At 44.1% G+C, this 24,032-nt stretch overlaps 1 protein-coding gene across 1 annotated transcript in view; it reads right to left on the bottom strand.

The window, feature by feature from the left end:
• Nucleotides 1-19,760, bottom strand: part of MYPOP (Myb related transcription factor, partner of profilin) — an 89,822-nt gene extending 70,062 nt beyond the window's left edge. The window contains exons 1-2 of the mRNA XM_086938391.1: nt 19,519-19,760; nt 18,205-18,774 (exon numbers count right to left, since the gene is read on the bottom strand). Of these exons, the coding sequence (XP_086794517.1) occupies nt 18,205-18,667 (463 nt within the window). The 5' untranslated portion in view covers nt 18,668-18,774; nt 19,519-19,760. The remainder of the gene's footprint in view (nt 1-18,204; nt 18,775-19,518) is intronic.
• Nucleotides 19,761-24,032: the final 4,272 nt, after the last annotated feature.

Genomic DNA, 24,032 nt, shown 5'->3' with positions numbered 1-24,032 from the left:
TGGTTCCCACTTAGCTGCGGTTCTTTAGTGTCCCTAAAGGAAAATTGTACAACCATGCTGGCTGGATAAGCCTATACCCAATGTATACTTGTATTATCTTTTGGTTCATGATTGGATTCTAAGTGCTGTAAAAGCTAGTATTCTATCACCCAATCTAATGATTCTCAATTTACCAACCCTGGAAAATAAAACACTAAGTTGGCCTTGTAAGGACACGAACTTGTGATCTACAGATCTCAAAGGTCGGAGGCTAGTGTTAGTGAAGTGGACTAAATTAGAGTCCTGCAGCATGCCAGCTGAGTGTGCAGAACCCTTCATACATTGCTTCCCTATCTCTTTTGGTGTTGAGTATTTAATTATAATGAATGACCTAGGATTTCTTATGCCAGAGCTTGTCCCAAAGCAGCTAAGAATAGGTCTCCAGGGTATATCTTTTACCACAACTAGCCATTTAGTTTGAAGTAGACACATTATTTCTCTATGGTTTGTGCATTACAATTACCTGGCCTGTACCAGTTACAGTCAGCCATGAAGGCTGTTTAACAATGCTCGCTAATACAATAGCTCAGGTTTAGTTTGTGTGCCACTGTTGTCCAATCTGCTTAGATTACAGCCAGTCATTAGCTGTGGGGGGATCCTAGTATAGCTTACATGTTTTTTTTTGCTCACTATAAGGCAGTGTACAGCAACGATAATCAGTGTTGTGATTGTACTGTACTTTGGACTTCGGCTGCCCTTGGGCAGAATGCTGTAGATCGATAAGGACTTTTATTTGATGTTAGCAAATTGGGGCCTAGGTTGCTTTATCTATGAAATTACCAAATTTACACTTCCTAATCAAAACTTAGATGATCATGAACGTTAAATAGTTTGACAGGCAAGGAATTCGGTTTTACTGCTTGTACTGAGAAGGAAGATTACGGACTTTCTCGAAAAGGCATGGACAACCAGTCCACGTGCTAATCTTAAACACAGTGTCCTGTTCGGGGAATATCATTGGAAGTTTAATAGCGGTCTGTTTTATTGTAACATTTTTATAGTGTTTACTATCCCTATATGGGGTGGTGAGACGGTCTACATTGTTGGAAAGGTGTAGCCTTCGGGTTGATTCTAGGTACAGTGAGGTGAGCCTTTACCTTGGATTGCATTGTGGATGATACACAGTGCCTTTAATGTTTAGAGTCCTGCTATGGGAAGCCAGTGTATTGAGAGGCTCCATAACGTTTCGGTTGTATAATAGGGAAACAGACTACAAGAGAGTCTTCAGGGACGTTTAGAGCTTCCTCTGGTTTCACAGCCAGCAGGTTTTGGGTGGCACATCTTAAATACCTTGTGAAACTGGATGCACAAGCCATAAGCTTTGAGGAACTTTGGGAGGTTAATGAATTTGGATTAGATGCTTGTAGGGCAGCAATGTTAATTTCTATGCCTTTGAGGCCTGGTGTTCTTCTAGCATAATCAATGCCTAGGTTTTGAAACTTAGAACCATACGGAACCAGTAGGACTGCATTACCCCTCTAATAGTCAAACTACTAAAGAGAAACTCTACTGCAGAGCTGCAGGAAATGTTCCTCTAAGTAACCTTCAGGCTTCGAATAGACCCATGCCAAGCCGTAGCAGCGATTCCTATAATTTCCTCATTCACATCCCCTCATTAATACAATCAATGACATTTTAAAGTAAGACCCTAAGGACCTCAAGAACTTCCGACCCATCTCTCTGCTCCCGTTCCCGGCGAAGGTCATTGAGAAGGCTGTCAAACAACCGACCAGATTCCTCGAGGAGAACAGCATCCTGCACTCATCCCAGTCCGGGTTCCGCAGCAACCACAGCACCTACCCTGCCCTTATCGCCACCACCGACATCAGGACCCTGCTAGACAACGGAGAAATCGTGGCCCTCATCCTCCTGGACCGGTCAGCCGCTTTAGACAGTCTGCCACCGCATACTACGAACACGGCTCCAAGACACCGGGATCCAAGAGAAGGCCCTGGACTGGAACACCTCCTTCCTCTCTGGCAGAACACAGAGCGGCCGCCTCCCCCCACCTTCCGCTCCGAAGCCACCGAGAGCATCTGCGGAGTACCCCAGGGCTCATCCGAACGCTGTTCAACATCTACATGGCACCGCTAGCCCACGTCACACGACTGCACGACCTCAACATCATCACTTACGCCGAAGACAACCAGCCGATCCTCAACCTCACCAAAGACGCCCACACCGCCAAAACCAACCTCTACGAGGGAATGAAGGCCGCCGACGACTGGATGAGAAAGAGCCGACTGAAGCTGAACTCGGACACGACAGAGGTCCTCATCCTTGGATCCACCCTCTTGGGCTGGGAGGACTCTTGGTGGCCGACCGTAATAGGAACAGCTCCAACGCCCACCAACCACGCACGCAACCTAGGGGTCATCCGCAACCTAGGGGTCATCCTCAACTTCACCTTCTCCATGACGAAGCAGGTCAATGACGTCTCTTCCTCCTGCTTCAACACCCTCCGCATGCTCCGCAGGATCTACTGGATCCCCAGCGAATCAAGGACGGTCCCCCAGGCCATCATCAATAGCAGACTGGACTATGGAAACGCCTCTAAGCAGGAGCCTCGGCCAAACTCCTGAAACGGCTCCAACGCATCCAGAGCGCCTCCGCACGCCTGATCCTCTACATCCCTTGCCGGAGCCACATCACACCCCACCTGAGAGACCTGCACTGGCTCCCCGTCAACAAGAGGATTACCTTCAAGCTCCTCAGACACTACTCCAGATGGGATTTCAAACTGGCTATAATACTCCAAATTAAACGTGCAATAAAAGGCACATTGTCTTGTATGAGGCACCCAAAACTGGACACAGTGACATTATGGATAGGACACCCTGACCTGTAAACAAAACTCCAATTGTAGCCTTCAAATCCACTAACAGCAGCCCAGATATGATATCAATACTCTGCGTGTGATCTCCAGAGTTGGACCTAACACCCCAAATGAGGACACCAGCACTAGCCACTTTGCTCAGTTGTGGACTCCAAAACAAGGCACAATTTCCTCATGTAAAGAATTATTTACATTGAGGGAGTTATCTCCCACTGTGAATCCCAACAGTTCCAGTCTCATCCCATTGCTATGTGAAAAACCTTGGGGAAATTTAATTTCATATTAAAAACACACAGTAGAAATTGCATTTGTCAACCAACTGCAGATGGGTATGTTTATAAGGTGTTTTAATACTACACTACTTCAAAGGTTTTCATACTGTCTTCTGGTCTTTTGCATCCTAGTGGCATAACTGTTTTATTTAAGCTTCCTTAAAAAACTAAGCTTGTTTTTAATCATAGAATATTTTCAGTACTCGTAGACTTCACCAGAGAGCTCATGTTTCTTGGAGTGTAACACAGGTGCATTAGATTTTAACTTAACTCTGGGAAGCAAAGACTAGATCAGCGTTACCCAATGTAGACTCAAGGAGGCAGACAGTGCTTTTATTTTAAAAGCAAAAAACAAATGCAGAGAGACAAATAGTCTTGGATGATTTACACATTGAAACAAAGTTTTAAATACAATTCAACTAGGCTAACCCAACCACATCTAGAAAGTAGCTTACCCCATATAACGGAAACCCTGGTGTAATTCAAGGGCCAAAACTTGTATTTGGGAGGTGTCGTAGCCAAGCGCGCAAGATGGTGGACGCGCTTTGAGCGAGCCCCAGGCATTGGAAAGAAATCCGACAATAATCCAAAAATCCTACTCTCTGGGCCCTTCGGTGGCCCTAGCGTCTTCTTTTGTCTATGGGCCAAGCTGCCGGGTGGTCTCTGTGTGGTGGTGAGACTGGAATTACCTCATTCATCCGGGGGTAGATAGATAGTGGCCTGACGGGGATACATCGCTCACCATAATTCTAAATTATAGACCCAGATAACCACACTGGGGTGAGCAGGTGCATGGAGGGCTTACCGCCCGACTAAGAATGGATTCAGGTATTACTCAACGGTCCACGGATCCTTTTCTCGCATATATAATCTTTATCCTGACCACCCACCTCCACAGTGTACTCGTCACATATCCATCCATGTGTCCTCTCTGACCACTCCCTGTCCCTACACATCTACATATCAGAGCCAATCGCTCGAGGTTTCTGTGGCGTATGTCGCCATGGGACCTTCAGAATCCAGTACACCGGACCACCCTACAAAAAGCAATCAATGAATACATTACACTTAATACAGCCACTGCCTCCACAAAGGTAGTCCCACGGGAGGCCCTAAAGCCTACCTGTTGCGGAGTTGATATTAGCTACTGAGCGGGGGGCGGGGGGGGGGGGATCTTCGGTGCAAGGCTCAGGAAAGAAAAGATTTAGAAACCCAAATTGAGAGACTAGAAAATTAATATGGGAAACCAGACAATCCGGCTGCAAGGCTACAACTAAACATGACCCAACAATTATATAAACAACACCTACTAGATGAGGCGAAGGCAGCCTGGTTAGCGACAACACCACATTTATCAATGGGGGGAAAAATCCAGCCGTATGTTACCCAGACGGTGCCAGGCTGCAGATAAAGTCTCGCCAGTAACAGTGGTACAAGATCCCCACGGAAACAATTTCTGATCCAACAGCAGTCGCCCAACATTTTGCTGATTACTACAGCGAGCTTTAGAACCCACAAGAACACATTGGTTTAGAGCTAGTCCAAGGTTTCCTCAAGCAAATCCCACCCCATGTCCTATCTGCCAAGGCATATCAACAGTTACATGAGAAGATCATAGTAGAAGAACTGGCGCTGGCCCTGGCAGAGATGTGAACCGGGAAGTCACCAGGACTTAATTGTTTCCCAGAGTAAATTTCTGAAGCATTTCATGCTACAGCTTGGTACTCCACTACTAGAGGCTCTAGGGGAGGCCTCAGACTCTGCCTTTCTCCCCTGGGAGTGGATACACGTGGAGATCAATGTGTTCTTGAAACCAGGGAGACCGCCAGATCTGCATTCTTCCTATTGCCCAATTTCTTAACTTTGAGGTGAAGCTGCTGGCTAAAACCCTAGCTAATAGGACTACTAACGCACATGCCAGGTCTGGTCCATTGGGACCAGGCGGGCTTTATGCCCCAGCAGTCCACACAACAACATTAGTCACGTATACAATGCCCTGGCTATGGTTGATCGCTTGGCTTGCCCCGTAGCAGTTCTCTTAGCAGACATGGACAAAGCATTTGACTGTTAGCTGGCATTACCTGTTCGCTCTACTGCAGACAACTAACCTAGGCCCACGCTTTCTCAGGTATGTGAAACTCTTATATAACAATTTGACAGCCTCGGTTAGATTTGCAGGGACATCCTCGACCCCTTTCGTGGTGGGTAGAGGCACCCGGCAGGGATGCCCACTCTCCCCACTAAGATTTACCCTGCAATAGAAACCCTAGCACATTGGGTTCGTTCGTAACCCCTGTTAACGGGATTTGAATGGAACTCTCAGAATGAGTGGCTCTCTATGCCGATGACGCATTATTTTTCCTTACAAATCCACGCTCCTTTGGCCCGTGTCTATTTCAGATCCTGCGTATCTTTGGAGAGACATTCGGTCTAAGTACGAACGCTGAGAAATAGGCGTGAGTTTTTCTTGAGAGAATCCAAGAGAGACTGGGTTTTGGCTTCCAATCTCAATATTGCAACTGAGGGTTTCAAATATTTGGGTGTATAGATCACTCCAAACTCAACCCTAGCATGGGGAACGTAATATCGCCCCGGGTGGTCCCCTTTGCCTCTTGGGCCATATAAAATGGTTACTATGCCGAGACTGCTGTATCAACTGCAGATTTATCCATACCCCATCCCCCCTAATGGTTCAAGCAGGCCAATTCGGCCCCTACACAGTTCGTATGATACGGGGCAGTATGTATCGCCCTACGGACATGTGTCCAGTCCACCCTTAAAGGGGACATTGCTGCCCCAGATATTTAGTCCTACTAGCAGCATCTCACCTTCTCCTTATCAATTAATGGTGGTATGCACCATGGGCCGATCCCGCCTATGCGACAGAACGCTGGGCAATGCCTCACTTATACACTTCCTATATGGCGGCAAGGTAGGCTGGCACATTCCTCAGGCAACCGAAACGGCATTCCGACTGTTGTAACAAACTTTGAAACTGAATGGGTGATGGGCCAGTATACCCCGATGACTCCTCTATGATGGGGGGGATCTTTATGACTCAGGTGGCTTCCATTTCAGGATTTCGGCATTGGATGCCATCGGCATCTCAACCCTAGGGTATATCCCGCATGGTTCAATCCTTAAATCCTTTCAGTAATTGCAGAATAATTTTCAATTGACACACCAACAATTGTATAGATATTTTCACATACGACTGACATGCCATAACTCCCTACATACAGGGCTTGCAGGCCCTGCGAGAATTCAACCCACTAGAGGGCAGATTACGGATGGGAGCCCTGGGCAATCATAAAATAAGGCAGGTATATCAGACACTAGTGACAAACCCACACTGGATAATGACGTTTGTACCGAGGTTTTGATGGTCCCTCGTGAAGTGGCAATATTGGGCAGGCTGCATGTTTTTCAACTGAAATTCCTTCATAGATTCTACTTCACTAGATGCTGCTTATGGGGCAGGGGAGTCATTGCCTCGCCGTGGTGTCTGAGGTGTGTATTAGCCAATGACACCTTTCTACATACAGTCTGACAAGCCTTTGGAGAGGGGTAGATGTTTGGAGAGGGTGCAGTCATGGGAGATTCCAAAACAAGTAAAGACTATACTTCTCCACAGCACAGATGGTACTGGAGGTAATAGATAAAAAAAGGACTTCCTCTTCCAGGGCCATTCCCAGGCCAAACGGGATATAGGAAGGCTGTGGCGAGACATGCCCATGGTGGGAGCCTGAGAGCTGGACCATTGCCTGGGGATGGAGGTAGCGGTGTTCTGAGAATGGGGGTGTCCCCATAAACATGCAAACATCTGTCAGAAATGGGTACACTGCAGGGGTATTGTTTTGGAACCAACACCATCATTGTATTCCCTCTTGACACAGATTTGAATGTTCAATGAATGATCATGAACCCCATAGTCCCCTAACATACACTAACTCACGGTTGTAGCCCTGGAATGGTTTTCAGATGATTGTTATGTTATGTTAACCGGGGTCTTATAAAGCGCTCAGCTACTCAAGCAGAGTGTCCCGGCCGGAGTGTTTTGCGATGGTAGGGACAGTATACCTAAAATTATACATCTGTATTGTGGAGGGAGGGTGATGAGGTATTACTGCACTGTAATGTTTGTATTGGCCCTCATGTTATAAGCCAATAAAATGTGTCTTGGAAAAAAAAACTTATACTGGATTCACACAAGCTCCCAACATCAAGAATCTCACTCTGGACTTGACACCTTGAACCACAAACCTATTCAGTTGGAACCTCAACATTCCAGAACCCCCAAATGCATGAGGATACCATTCGCACAGCAGACTGAATGAGAAAATACAAAAACACAGAAGAGACATCATCCTGGTACTAAATTTCAGTTCACCACAAATAGATGAAATAGTCACACAGGAATTGGTTCAGTGATACAAGAGTAGCCTTGCAAAAGTGAACAATATACTAAAGCCTCCTAAATTCTGAACCCAAAAACGAAAAATAACTGAACCCTAACCATTAATTTGTTGCTGAAGACATTCAATATCAAAAGACAGACTTCAGGACATGAACTGGCTTAGAAAAAAGTCCATTTGAAGAGAACATAAATACTGTGGGCAAGAGGTAACTCAGTACGCCAAAAAACATCACATCCATCATTGAGCATCCGAAGTGCAAGCAACAATCAATTATTAAAAATCCTGAGGTCCCTTGAGATATACTCTACTCCACTAAAGGCTCCCGATCATAAACCAAGTGGTGTGTAAAAGGCCCCAAACTATTAATTCAAGCTATCTGGACAAACTAATCAAACAACATCTCCTTAAATAATAGTCAGTAAAATTGTCCCAAGACATAAACATCTTTAAAATCACAATCTTGTAATTTAGTCCATACAATCTAACAGCATTTATAAAGTGCAGCACTGTCACGGCTAGGGGAATCTGGGAGCTGTGTCTCAGTCAAAAATTCAGGCCGTACATAGCTGGAGTGGAAGGTTGTTCCAAGTCTTGACAGCGATGTAGGTGAAGGAGCAACAACTGCTGCGGCGGATCCGGGGAATGTGTGCGAGAGCGAGTGACTAGGCACGCACTTGTCTAGGGGGTTGGTGGAAATTCAGGCGATGGTTGAGGTAGGCAGGTCTTATGTTGTAGAGGGATTTGTAGGCGTACGTGAGGATCTTGAACTGGCATCTTTCTGGGATGGGGAGCCAGTGGAAGTGTCTCGGTGGGAGAGGGGAGAAGGGGGAGATCCAGGATGAGTATGGTTGCAGCATTCTGTACGGTCTGGAATCTTCTGAGGAGCAGGGCAGAGATGCAGACAAGAAGGTGTTGCTATATTCGATGTGGCTGGTGAGGAGGGCCTCAATGACGGTCTTTCTGGTGTTAGACAACAAACAATTCACAACTTTCAAACAGTGACTTAATTCTATGCGCTCCAGTGAGTTATATCCACTCCAGTGATTTATTTGCGATTCTTGAATGTTGCATGTAAAGTTATGTTTTTCTAACATAATTGTTATATGGACTGAATTAGAGGTTTGAGTTTAAAAGATATATAGCATAGAAACTAAACCTACTGAGGTATGTAACATATACAACTTAAATAAATATGTTGAAATAGCTAAACAAGGTGTAGGAGAGTAGGGTCTGCTTCCTATGGTTACCACCACTTTTTGCTGTGATTCTCTGGTTTTTCAACTTTAGTATGGCTGTGGCCCTGCTAAACAGGCCCACAGCCTAGCTGTTCTCTCTCTAAATTGATACCATGTACTTTAGGTACATACCAGATTGGTTACTCGGTCACCCTTGTGAGCCCCTGTATAGTGTACCCTAGGTACCCAGGGCATAGGCGCACCATAGGCCTACCAAGGGCAAGGGCTGCAGCATGTATTATGCCACCCATGGCTGGCCTTCCAAACTGACACCACAGGTCTGTAATTACAGCCTGGGTAAGGTGGTGTAATCACCCCTTACTTAGTGTATATATATATATATATATATATATATATATATGTATATATATATATATATATATATATATATATATATATTAACACCAAACCAAACTTCACCATCAAAGAAGGCGCTGACTCCGTGTATCTTAGTTCAAGGGTTTTATTTCTTACATCAGCTTCTGCTCAGACGCGTTTCGGCAGCTACTCCCGCCTTGCTCACTAACATCTGACCATTGAATGTTGCGCTTTATATACATGTTACATAATCACATGAGTCATAATTAACATCACTAATTGGCATTGGTTTGTTACCATGGTGACTTTAGGTTACACCCACATGTTTACGTTACCACACACATGTTTTTTGCATCTTTTGGCGGGTTAGTTAATTGCCAAATGTCACGTACATTAACACGTTATCTAAACATTATCATCATGTTTTAGAAATACTCGGGTTTTTCATACATCATAATATTGTATATACCCCACACGGTTATTTTGTATCATATACATTGCTGAACCCTGTATCGTAAAGATTACATTTCCCACTTGTCAAAGTGCTTATTCATTACACCCTACGTAATAATCCTACGTCATTGAGGTTCGGGCGTATCTGCGAGAAGGGTGTGTTACTCTCAAGTCTGTGATTGGTTTACGGAGCGGGTTAGTACAAATGGGCTCGGTTTTACCGGTAATCGGTTTGCTGGCCTAGTGGCAGAGTCAGAGCATGTTGCTATGTTAACAGTCCCTCCTCGTGTAGCCGGTAAGCTAAAGATTGTCTTTGTCTGCGTGAGCCTCTCTTTTTTGTTGTAAATCAACGTCCGCTCATAAACAAAGATGAAGATGAAGATGACATACCGCGCTAGTGCGCAATTACTCTCTTTAATGTTTATGGTAAACCCTCCTGTGGTGTGGGTCATACTATTCTTACAATACACGGGGACCGTGTATTCTGGTGTAGGGGTTAATATGTTTTGTGGGTGTAGTCGACTACATGTGACCGGTCGTGCATCTTATTTACAGTGATGGCGCAATCTGGGTAGTTGTTATTGGGTACTCGGGAAAGTAGGGGTAGGCTGCTCTAGATGTGGACATTTAGGGCTTCATCTGCATTAAGCCCTGAGGGGATCTTAGAATTCAGTAAAATGATGTATCTGGATTCTAGGCGGCGTAGCGCAAGCTTGCGATTACCGCCCCTTACATTTCTTGGAATACTGTCTATGACAAAATATGTCAGACCTTTAGCATCACCACCATGTATCTCGTGGATATGCCTTGCTACTGGGTAGGCTGGGTCCTTATTTGTGATCGCCCTCAGATGTTGCAGGATTCTTACATGCACTGGGTGGATAGTCGACCCTACATATTGTTTACCACAGACACATGTAAGTACGTATACGGCATATTCCGTTTTGCATGTGTAGTGTTCTCTGATGGAATAGGGTTGCTTACGGAAGGGTACAGTGATGCTTGTTGTGTTTTTCCCATGACTGCAGGCCTTACATTTCGTGCATTTTTTAAAACCTTTTTGTGACTGAAGCCAGTTTTTCTGTTTTTGTATAGCCGGGGCATTGCGAACCAATTGCTGACGCATGGACCTGGCTTTTCTGAAGGACACTAATGGTTTGTCACCCATTATGTTCCCTATGGTTGTGTCATTTCGGACCAACGGCCAGTGTCTTCTAAGTATTTTTCGAAGGTTGGCGTGGTGGCGATTGAAGCCTGTGATCAACCTGGGCGGTTGCCTTTCTTGTGCTTGGGCCCCAGACTCTGTCACCTCTGGGAATAATAAGTCATGTCGGTTTTTCGTGCTGCACTTTAATTCCGCAGTCTTGCATGTTTTGTCAGTGTATCCCCTGTGTTTTAATCTCGTGAAGAGATTAGTTTTCGCTTCTGATAACCCTTCACTGGTGCTGCAGTTGCGTGTCATCCTGAGGCATTCTGCGTATGGGATGGACTGTTTTAGTGGTGTCGGGTGGAAGCTGTTTGCGTGGAGGATTGCATTGCCCGCAGTGGGCTTGCGATAAGTGCGTGTTTGTATTTCATCATTCTCTACAAAAAGTTCTACATCTAGAAACTGTATGCTCTCCCTGCTTGCATTGCAGGTAAACTTAAGATTCAAGGAATTTTCAATTAGCTGTTCTGTAAAACTTTTTGCACTCTCCACACTTCCCTCCCACAAAATGAAAATGTCGTCAATAAAACGTTTATAAACAACAACATTTGAGTTCATTGTCTCCTCATATAGTGTCATAAGCACCTGCTCCTCCCACCAGCCCATATGTAGATTCGCATAGCTGGGGGAGAAGCAAGTACCCATCGCTGAACCTTGGATTTGTTTATAAAACAGTCTATCAAATATAAAGGTGTTATTTGTAAGGCACCACTCAGTCATCTCAAGTAGCATTTTGGTATGTTCATACTGGTTAATAGGTCTTTTTCCCAAGAAATGTTTTATGGCATTCAGACCGTCCTTGTGCCTAATGCTGGTATATAGGGCCTGGACATCTAATGTCAAGAATACATAGTTCTCTTTCCACTTGACATCATAGATCTTTTTCAGGAAGTCTCCTGTATCCTTTATATATGCTGGCAGTTATTTGACTTCGGGTTGGAGATAGTGATCAATGAACACACTTGTACTTTCGAATAGGCTCCCTATTGCCGAAATTATTGGTCTTTCAGGTGGCACTTTGTCATTTTTATGTATCTTGGGAATTAGATACATTTGCGCTGTGACAGGATAGTCCGTTTTTAGGAATTCAAATTCATTTTTGCTGAGTAAGCCTTTCCCTCTCCATTTATACAGCTCGTTATGGTATCTTTCTTGAATGCCAACCAGGTGAGTGGGACTTATTCTCGTATAACATTCCCTGTCTTGTAGTTGACAGAGTGCCTCAGTGTTATACATTTCGAGCGGCCAGAGTACTATGTTTCCCCCTTTGTCGGACCATCTCACCACGATGTCCGACCTGGCATTTATTTTCTCCATTAGTGCATTGTATCTCCTAGTATGATCTTCATTTTGTTTGTATCGTTGTTTTGTGCTCAAAATGGAGAGTTCTTTCAGATCTTTTATCACATACTCTGCGAACAAATCCAGACCGTCTTTCGGCATTATTGGCACAAATATTGATTTAGGTTTAAAACCTGTTTTGACTGTTTGCCAAATGTTTATGTCTGAACTTAGGGCTGCCCCACTCGGTGTGATTTCTTCATTTACACTTTCATTTTCCATTTCCAGGTCTATAAGATTCTGTAGTGCTTCCATGTGTTCTACATTAAGCATTTCTGTTGTATCATTGTTGGTTGTTAGGTCAGTGGTGCTCATTTTCGCATTGTGGAAATATTTTTGCAGTTTTAATTTCCTCACATATAGAAACAAATCAATCCTCGTTTGCGTGTAATCAAAGTTAGTGTTACTGCAGAAAGTCAAACCTAGTGATAAGATTTCCAATTCCTCTTTAGATAACTCCATGTTGGTTAGATTTATGACTGTATTGTCTTTGTGTATATCCATCATCGGCGCCTGTTGTATCTGTATTTTTGTTTTTGTTTTTCTTCCTTTTGTGCTTGTTGTCCCCCATCTCCTGTCTTTTCTTCTCCTGCTTTTAGTTTTTGTTTTTGGGTCTGATTGCTCTTGCCCGGCCCTTCTCCTTGATTTAGCGTATTTCTTGGACGCAATGTTCTGAGGCGCTGTAGGCGTAAAAAAGCAAGTTCCTGTGCTGGAGTTGGTGCTGGACCAAGCATTTCTGCACCTTGATTACTTTCATTGTCTGTGTCATATTCGGAGCTAATCTCATTCTCACTCTGTTCAGTAGCCCCGGGTTGATCTCTCTGTGTTTTTTGTAGGGGTTGTTGTCTTATCTGGTCGAACTTTTTTGCAAAGGTGTATATCCTTCCATTTAAATAGTCATTTCTGTCCCTCTGAAATTTAATGGCTTTTCTTTCTTTGATTTCCGCCTCATGTTTGTCTAATCTTGCTTGGATTTCTTTCATTTTATCTGCAATTTCTTCCTTGTTTTCTTTCATGTCTAGTTCCTTTAATATCTCCTCAATCCGTGTGATCATTTTAGCCCTGTCGCTTGCTGCAAACTTGATTAGTATTTTCAACATATTTTCTGACGATTTTGCACTGTTTTCTGCCCACATTTCCAACATTTCAGGGTCGGGGTCTTCATAGGTGGGTGCTACTAGTATTCTTAGACCTCTGGGAATTCTACTTACATCCAGGTACCTGGATAATGATTTTACTTCCCACCACTTTGCGACTTCTTTCTTACGCAGTTTCTCCAACTCATTCAAAAGTATTTTAGTTTCATCTTTTTCTTTGGGTTGGGTTTGAGCACTTGGTCTGGTCTTGTTGCCTTTCCCCGTGTCTGTATCAGTAAATATATCCAGTGCAGCTTCCTCTCTTTCCTTTTCCCACTCAGCAGCCATGCTAACAGATTTGAATAAATATGACGCTTGTACAGATACACTGCCCGTGTGGTTTTGAATCTTTACCACAATTGGGCTCACTCTCCCATTAGATCATTCCCTTGCGCCCGCTCCCGTTAATCGCATCGAGTCACGGCTTACCAGAAATCCCCGACTGCTCTCCAGCGATCGTCGATCTCCAGACTACCGGTCTCAGATGTTTTCACAGGTTCCTCGGGACTCTTCGCATTTCGATCCTTAGGGGGGCACCGTGTGTCTCTTTCTTCAAAAGTTTCACCACAGATTTGTCCTTCACGACACAGTGCAGCCAGAACGAGGAGGGTCAGCGTAGGGCTTCCAGGACTCCAGCCCTTTGTATTAACACCAAACCAAACTTCACCATCAAAGAAGGCGCTGACTCCGTGTATCTTAGTTCAAGGGTTTTATTTCTTACATCAGCTTCTGCTCAGACGCGTTTCGGCGGCTACTCCCGCCTTGCTCACTAACATCTGACCATTGAATGTTGCGCTTTATATACATGTTACATAATATATATACACATACATATATACACACACACTAAGTATTAATTTCCGTCCAGGAATTCAAGTTTCTGCATGTAGAGCAACCGGGTATGCCCAGGTTTTACCTTATACCTAAAGTGCACCTGTCCCAGGAAGGCCAATAATATCAGCCATCAATAGTGTAGCTGAACACCCAGCACAATATACTGATTATTTTTTTGCAAACCTTGGTTACCAATCTGCCGACCTACGTAAGGGACACTGGCCATTTTCTGGAAAAAGTGAAAGATATTCCATGGACAGAAAACTCTTTACTTATAACTTTAGAGATTGAAGCTTTATATACGAGCATAGAACATCTACAGGGCTCAAAACACTGGAATACTTTCTAAGCACCAGACCGTTGCAATGCTACAACCACAACAAAATGCTAGTGGACTTTGTGACATAGAGTCTGTACCATAACTTTTTTGTTTTTTGGTAATGAGGTCTATTTACAGAAGAGGGGTGTGGCCTTGGGGGCCTACTTTTCCCCTAGCTATGCGTGCTTGCACGTTGGCTTTTGGGAGAAGTGGGTCCTCATGGATGAACACCACAAAACATTCTCTGAACATGTGACATTGTGAGTTTGTTATACTTACTATGTGTTTTTAATTTGGAGGGGGGGGGATGAAGCCAGTGCCAGAGATTTTATTATGAAACTAAACACCAATGAAGAAAATCTTAAGTTTACCCACAATATGAGCAGAAAAACAGTAGACTTTTTGGATGTTAAAGTGTTCATAAAGGCTGGAAAAATAGCCCCCACCCTGTATAGAAAAAACACAGCGGGCAACTAGACCCTCCGCGCGAGCAGTGCCCACCCGCGCCATGTGGTTGATAATATCCCATATGGGGAACTGCTTCGCCTCAAAAGGATCTGCAGCAATGAGGAGGAACTAGCTAGATGCACATCAGAAGCTCTAGCCAGGTTCAGAGCCAGAGGATACAATGAAAAAATTCTAAAAAGAGCAGTTAGTAAGATGAATCAAAGAACTAGGGAATCCTTGTTCAAACCAACTGTCCCCATCCCCGATACAACTGAAGACCCTGACAAGTCGATTGTCAGGTTCATTACGTCATACAGTTGCCAGGACAGAAAAATCAGGTCAATTCTGACCAAAAGCTAGCCAATACTGATGACTGATGGGGTTTTAGCTCCACAACTGCCTAACAATCCCAACATTACGTTTAGGAGGGGACCCTCATTACGTATCCATGTATCCAATTCCTTCCCTGAATTGCCCCAAAAAAAAAAATCTTGGTTTCCACCCCGGCGGGGGGGTTCTTCAAATGTACAAGCTGCAGGGCGTGTAAATTTGGGGTTAATACCAGCACATACACCACTCCCTTCAGTCCAGTCCCATTGCCAATTAAGGGCAATTACGGTTGCAAGACGTAGTATGCTGTCTATGTTCTTAGCATGCACCTGCGGCCTGATATATGTTGGCAGCACCAGGCTTCAGGTGCATACCAGAATATTACAGCATCTTCGCGCGATTGTAAATAATGACAGCTCTTATCCTGTCGCGAGACACTTCAAAAGTGTACACACTAACAACCTACAGTGTCTCAGCTATTTTGTCCTGACCTCAGTCCCCAAACCACGCAGGGGAAGGGATAGAGACAAAATGCTACGGCAATTAGAGTCGAGAATGATTCTAGAACTGGACACGAAGGTACCCAATGGTTTAAATACCACGGAGGACCTTTATCATTTTTTATAAAGGTCCTATTCCAACTTAACAGTAGTTTGCCTGCTGCTCCACATTAACATATATCATATTGGATGAGAACTGGATCGAATTGAGGACGCCCTCCTACACTGAAACGAGATGTACTGATCTTTGATTTTGCCACTTGAATGTTTGACATTTGAGTTGGTTTTTCCGTCATCCAACATTTCATTTGACCTTTTTTAGATGTAGATATGGATTATTAAATCCCACTACATCAGGAATATGCACCACACTACAGGGTTATTATGGGCACTTTTGTTACATTTGTATTTGCCAAGGGTATGCCCAACATTCATACTGCAGAGGGGTTGCCATCAATGTTTGATGTCCCCGCATCATTATAAAGGTTTTTAACTTGTTTTTTTTATTAACAGTAGGTTTTTAGTCTTATCAGTACTTTATTTATTTGCGTATGTTGCACAATTGCTATGTTTACATTGCGTAAGATTTGCACTTCCCAAAGGACAGTTTTTAGATTAAATAATTTGATGGTTTTAGGTATATACATTATTACTTTTAACTTTATTTATAGACCTTTGCACTTATTTAAATGTTTACTATTGCGACAATTGCACATATTGCGACAAATTGCACATGTGTATCAGTTTACATCAATGCACTTTTTATGAGTACTGTATCGACTATGTTCAATTGATTATTTTTCTTGCATTTATGCAGGGACACTACTAACTGTTGGAAGAATTTATTCAGCATATATATTGAATTTCTTTTTGACTTTGTCAACTGGTAATATTCAATTTAACCCGCTTTTGCATTGGGGTTTACCATGTAGTATTTTGTTTATGTTTATTCATCACATGGTGTGCACAAACGCATTGAAAAATAAGGCATTTTGGGTAATATTCTATTGTGATCAAGGGCATCCGCCCGAAACGCCTCAGTCCGCTGCGCTGCTGAATTTGTCTGAATAAATCTTTTTTGCCTCAACTTTGGGATTCGTTTGGTCTCTAGTCTCTGGAAGTTCAGGACTGACTGTTCGAGTACATTATATATATATACATATATTTTCCAACAAACAGTTGCCCCCAAAGAAAGAGCCCGCACAAGTGGATAACCTAGACTTGGTAGTCGACGTTTCGGTCTTTTGGGAACGACTTCCCAAAAGACCGAAACGTCGACTACCAAGTCTAATCCTGCTCACTACTTATCAGTTATCATTGATTTTCTTGTATTGATTTGAAATCATTGTGTTACTAGTTATTGGCAGCATAGACTTATTTTGTGATGTTTGATTGGAGCATATAAGATACTCCTATGTCCCAAATGCATCTCTCTGTACCCTATTTTTAACATTGACTGAATTTTCCTTTTCTAAAGACAATAATAATCTTTTGAATCAACAACCTGGTTATTGTATTTTTTCAATTTATTTTTTCAATTCATTTCAATCTATTGTGTTAGTGTGGTAACTCATTGAACTGTATTAAGAGAAATTATATCCAGCTACTAATTAATGATAGTGTGGGTACCCCATTCAACCTGAGTCCCCCTTTCTTGCTGTAATTGATAATTTTCAAACAAAATCCCTTGCTGGCCCATTCTTTAAACATACTAATTGCCCAAGCCCGCAAGGGTGTATTGGGTTGCTCACCCCTTTCCATAAAGCGTGCCTAAAAAGCAGCTACGTATAAACAAATTCCAGGAAGCAGTCACAAATCACGGTACCCTACAGTCCCACCGTCTATCACTGCCAAGCAATGCTGCCAAGCAATGTACTTGCTACTGTGTGGTGGTTTCACATATAGGGCACAGATTTGAATTCTATATTAAAAGAAAACTCAATAGGTTAATAAAAACGTATTTTTTAAGCGCCAATTAAAGTCCTGCTTGTATTATGTACTATATAAACGATTATTGATAGTGTCACTACCCACAGACGGACGGGCCTTTATCATTCCTACACAGTATACATAAATATACAAATATTACATTTAAATAAAATAAGAAAGTTAAAAACGTTTTTTTAATGTGGTTTCTTTGGCAAATTGGAAAGTAAATATGGATACAAGTAAAATAAAATAAAATCAGAATACAACAAGATATTAACAAAATAACTAAAGAAGAGAAACAAAGGTCCAACTAAATTTGAAAATGATACTTAGCTACGCCATTCTAAAGGATTTTAGCTGGAAGTATGGGGGTCACAAATTTAAATATCGGAAGTTCATACTCAACCTTCCATTAAACCGAGGTGTGTAATTTGAAAATCGTTAAATAAATTAAAAACAAAACAGGTTAATAATATTAATAACGACTATGGATAAAACATGTTGTTCAATGTCCAGAGATCAGGTAATTGTCATACAATACATGTGTCACTTCAGTTGAAGCGTGGGTCCTAATAGAGGCAGAGGCTCACCTGATTGATGATCTGCAGGCAGGTGAAACCTTTGAGGAAAGCTCGTTGAGTTTTGCAAGGTGCCTCTAGGGCTCTCCAGATCCATGCCACTGAAGCCTGCCACCACGCCTGGCCCCAGGATTGCGAAAATGGTCTCTTCTTCGGCAGAGTAGGCCTCGTCACTGTTGGCACCAGTGCCCTGAGTGGAGTGTGGCACCCTCGACAGCTTCTCTTTGGTGCGCCTCTTGAAGTCGTTCCAGCGCTTCTGAACCTCCTGCCCGGTGCGCCTCCAACTGGTGATGCCGTTGATCTTGGCGGCAATGTTTTCCCAGACTCGTCGGCGCTCGCCCACCGTCACCCGCCGGCTCTGCGTGCCGTACAGGCGGCTGTAATTGGCACGCACCTCCCGGATCAAGATCTGGTTCTCCTCATAGGAGAAGCGGGGCTTGCGGAGACGTGTCACCTCCTCGGCGTCTACCGACATCCCGCCGAGTCCCGGGAGCACTGATGCCCTGTCAGTGCCAGCTTTGCCTAAGTCTGATGTCCACAGTCTCGTATTACCGTTCACTCGGCAGGCTTCATCTCCCACTGCTGCAGTAAAAGAGACAAAAATACGATTAAAAAACCACCCTGCCTTTACGAATGCCCATGCCTGTTGTTATTGAAGTGTGCAAGGACGCAAGGCATCAACTTTTAATAAAGCACACAGACGCCAGAACAGTGTTGGTTCACATCGAACAAAACTACATAAAGCGAATGCCCGTCACACTCGCCCTCTAGAGTAGTTAAGGTAGATGGCACAGGCACGGGGACACGTGATTTGCAAGTTACTCTGGCAGTAGGCATGGCACCCTGGTACCCATCTGTGGGTGTGGCCCGCATTCAGGCATTCTTCCAAATAATACCCGCAACCGTGTCGTGTCCCCTTAATTTCGGGAACCACTACAGCACTCTGACCTGCATTTGGGAGGGCGAAACTGTGGGAGGGGGCACAGTGAGCGCAGATACATGGCAGCCCCTGGTATCGTGAGCAGGGGCATACGGTTGAGTGGCAGATTGAGATATGTTCTATATTTGCGCCGGGAACTACTCCCACGAGTTCTAAGTGAGAATTAGCATTCGGGGTTACATTTTTAAAGACTAAATTAATTTGCTCAGCCTGGCACCACTGTGTAAAACACTAGCGACCTTTTAAGGACGGTGTCAAAACATTCATTACCCTTAGCAATGTCGCCCGACTGCTAGCACACCCGTGCTTACTCTGGACCCTCCCCTTACCGCTCTTGCACATAAAACTTTCCCCCTCCTTTTGACGACCCTCGGCGCGGTGCTTACATGCTTGTGGCGGGAATGGCACAGTGCCCAGCCACTCTCCTTCCTCCTTCCGTTCATGCCCACCCCGGGCGACCTGCTGTGAGCCAAGAGTCGTTCTCCGCCGTTGACGCTCTCACGCCGTGGCCTCTCTCTATCCTTTTAAACACCTCCACCTTTCTCTGACTGTCCCCCTCCCTGCCCCAGAGGCTCTCTGGTTGTGCGCAAGCTCGGCTAAGCAAGCTTCCCTGAACCGGAATCCCAACAGACAAGCATGCTGGGCCCTGTTACCTCGGCAACCGGGCTAGGGGGTGTTCTCGTGCTGAAGAAGGCATGTGCCTCAGATCCCACGGCCTGGAGAGGAGGGGCGACCTGCAAAGAATTCTGGGACCCATGCGTTCTTTCCTTTCTGTAAGAAGACTGTATTTATAATTAGAACGTTTAACATAGTTCTACCAACAAAAGTCTTTCTTATCATATTTGCGCGTATATCGTTATCACCCCAACGTGCCTTTTTATTGGAATGCGAGAGGCAATAGATACAGAAGTATATTTTTAATAGCAACTCTATTATAAAATTGCTTCTAGGCGCTTGTTCGAAGGAACGGTATTTATTTTATATATTTTTTCAATGTTATATAACGCGGACATGGCCTGACGGCATTCGAGCATTATTCCACACACAGGATACAGGGTTACTGTAATAGTAGTTTGTATAAAAGTGCCCTTTTTGCAACGGTAACCCCCATTTTTTGCCTGATACATGATGTGATTTCGATGTGAAGTGCACAGGTTCCCCCTAAACTGTGCAATTGTTTAACCCAATTGGCAATATCATTAGTACCTTCTGTAGGTCCATAGTAAATGGTACCCCTTGTCTGAGGCAATAAAGAGCAGGGCACAAGTCCTAAAAAAAGAAGTGGGGGAACTAACCCAATAAATCAGAATGCAAGTGGCATCACGGGCGGCACGCATGTGACAGCGTGGGGCGTGACATCACGGTGAGTGGCATCACGGCGCGTGATATCAAAGCACTTGGCATGACAGGAAGTGGCATCATAATAGGTGAATTAAACAAAGACTATCAACAGTTGCTGATTAAGTCCTAGTGTGGAGAAGTGTGGCTCAGGGGTTAGAGGCGGCAGACCTGGAGCTTGAGTTCGGCCCGGGACCAGGGTTCAATTCCCCGCCTCGGCGGGTCTTGGGCTCAAAATTCCACGGACTCGTTAATTCTCGCTCCGGTGCCTTCTCGATTCACGGGTTCACACTCTGCGACTCTGGGCAATAGCTTGCTTAATCTCCACAACGGCCCCTCGCGGTGGGATGCCTGGCTTCTACCTTGTGGATACCCTGCCAGGGTTATCTCACAGGGGAATACCAGGACGGGTTCCCTAAGCAAGCGCTGAGATGCCCCAGGGTAAGTTGTGCGCTATATAAGTTTCATTCATTTCATTTCATTTCATTTCATTTATCAGCCCACCTGGTGGCGGAGCCTCATCATGTAGGACTTCCGAACCTAAGTCTGTGTGCGATCGCCCAGTTGTATTTTAGCGACGCAGCACGGGACTAAGGTAAGGTCACCACAGTTGTTAGTACATAGGGTGAGGCTGATATGTGCAGTGCAAAAAATAAAGTAAAGTGAAGTGTATTAAAATGGCTATCAAAGCAAACAAAGACCTTTAATAGTGTTTGCCTGGACGTCAGATTAAAAAATAGTGAAATAGCAGTGTGAAAAAATCACTGTCTAACTTGCTTGGTAGAAATCCAAAGCGATCTAAAACGGGGCCAACATGTTTCTGCCTTACTGTGAAAAGTCACTGGCATTCGTCAGGGCCAAGCTCTAAACTGCTACTGCAAGGACACTATCGTATGTGCTGAAATAATGAAAAAATATAAATATAAGAGTGATCAATCAAGACCATCGCATTAGCGAACATAAAAGCACAATCCGATGCAGGAAGCAATCAACAGGTCTCACCAATCACTTCCTAGAAGCGAACCACAAAGTTGAGGATTTGTTCTGGATAGTGCTGGAAAAGCCATACATCCCGTCACATATTACTGATGTCTCTCACTTCCTTTTTGTTAAGGAGCAACGTTGGATTTACAGATTGAAATCTGATGTCAATGGGATGAACGACAGCATTCCATGGCTATCTATCTAGTGTAACATTTGCCATTGGGTACTCTTTGTTATCGCAATATGGGGTGTGCACTTGCATAGCGCGGCGCTTACACCAGGCGCTTTGCATATTACTTTTCAGGTTCTAAATTTGCACATCCTTCGCTCATCTCCCCATTTACCTAGACAGTAGGTACCTTGAGCCTATACATAACATTTATCGCAATCTAAATCTCCCTCCATCAATCAACACTCTATGGTAGCGCTTAGATGTCCAGGGATGCTGGATCTCTTGACTTAGTAGTTTTTTCCCCAGTTTACACCTAGTGATTACTAACTTTAGCCATGCAGCGCACATTCACGCTTTCTATGATGGTAAATAACTGGTGGTTCGTATTTAACTAATATTGCAACTAACTGGCTCTATTTAAAATGGTTCTTGCCCATTTCTAAAACAATCGCGCCGCGGCGCTTCCTGGATCAATAACAAATTATGTTTTCACTGTCTCCGCATAACGCGGTAAACAGTGCTGAACTCCGCGTCTATTACACAGGCGCGATGCCTGCTTGGCAGTGTCTCGCTACTAGACGAGATAGGAGAGCAATTACATGGTTAAGGAGGCATGCGCAACGCGCTCGAACAGGCGTACTCTCTTTCGCGCATGCGCGCCCGATGACCGCCTCGTTGTGCGCATGCGTCGAATGTAGTGGTTCTGCACTGCGCATTCACAGCGCATTAACCGAGCGGACCAGCTGAGTCCAATCTGACACTTAGCGGCGCTATAAATAGACGCCCGACCTGCCCGTCGGTGCCTCCCCTTCGGCTCGTGATTCTGCCGCAAGGTACCTACGGACAGGTAAGACAGGACGGGACTATTTTGTTTAGACTTAAGGGGCGAAGCAGCTGTAGTCTGGCCCTTCCACTTGAGGAATAGTTTAGAACTGGTGGGGACATTATTTGACATTATCCTACTAGTTTGAAACAGCAACATTACTTAACTGTTTTCACAGGCATAAGTAGGTGCAGTGGCACTACTCTAGGGCACCTTCTTGTGTACTTTGAAGGGGGTTAGATGCCCCAACAGCAACATTACTTAATTGTTTTCACAGGCATAAGTAGGTGCAGTGGCACCACTGTAGGGCACCTTCTTGTGTACTTTGAAGGGGGTTAGATGCCCTAGTCGTTCGGTGTGGCCATCAAATACACCAGTGGGGGACATGTTGTGGACAGATCAGAAAATAGGTGGGTTTTTTAACAGTACACTGAGGTCGTATCCTTAAGACATGCATCTATCATAGACATTGTCTTTACATGTTTAGAGCGGTGCCTTATTCCTCCGAGCAGTTGCCGGGTGAGGTGAGGTTCACTTCTCACACACCGTTGGGTAAGTGTTAAACTTTTGTATATTAATCAATCTTTTGGTGACGCAATACAATGCACTGTGTATATGACCATCACAAAGCTGTGATGGTCCAGTCTGAGGTTATTTTTAATTATCACTGGTTTTGCACGATTATAGCAATTTCTACATAGTATTTACCGTAGATACAATGTCGAGGATGATACATATGTAATGTTTACAATGTTCTCTTGCCTTGTTCTTGTTTTTATACAGGAAAGACCTATTGCATCAATAGAGCAATATAAGAAGATGTGGTAGGATGGTCTTGATTGATCACTCTTATCTTTATATTTTTTCATTATTTCAGCACATACGATAGTGTCCTTGCAGTAGCAGTTTAGAGCTTGGCCCTGACGAATGCCAGTGACTTTTCACAGTAAGGCAGAAACATGTTGGCCCCGTTTTAGATCGCTTTGGATTTCTACCAAGCAAGTTAGACAGTGATTTTTTCACACTGCTATTTCACTATTTTTTAATCTGACGTCCAGGCAAACACTATTAAAGGTCTTTGTTTGCTTTGATAGCCATTTTAATACACTTCACTTTATTTTTTGCACTGCACATATCAGCCTCACCCTATGTACTAACAACTGTGGTGACCTTACCTTAGTCCCGTGCTGCGTCGCTAAAATACATCTGAGCGATCGCACACAGACTTAGGTTCGGAAGTCCTACATGATGAGGCTCCGCCACCAGGTGGGCTGATAGGACTTAATCAGCAACTGTTGATAGTCTTTGTTTAATTCACTTTTTTGTGCAAATACACCAGTGTTAATTGATATATCTCAGCACCACTTGACCTACAGGCTTTGTTGTTATGTAAGTAGTTATACAGGGGGTATTAGCCTGTCCGGTCGTTAAACACCTCCCTCGGACCCTCTCTTACGAGTTGTTATAGCATCATAATAGGTGACAGGACTAACCTCCTGACAGAGGTGCTTCAACCAGCAGCAAGCCCCTGCTACCGTTTAATGAAGCCCTTACTGACATCCTTCTTGGACACCTGATCCAGG

This window comes from Lissotriton vulgaris, chromosome 9, assembly GCF_964263255.1.
Source record: "Lissotriton vulgaris chromosome 9, aLisVul1.2, whole genome shotgun sequence".
Classification (NCBI taxonomy): Eukaryota; Metazoa; Chordata; class Amphibia; order Caudata; family Salamandridae; genus Lissotriton; species Lissotriton vulgaris.
This window is presented reverse-complemented; position numbering and strand designations above follow the sequence as displayed.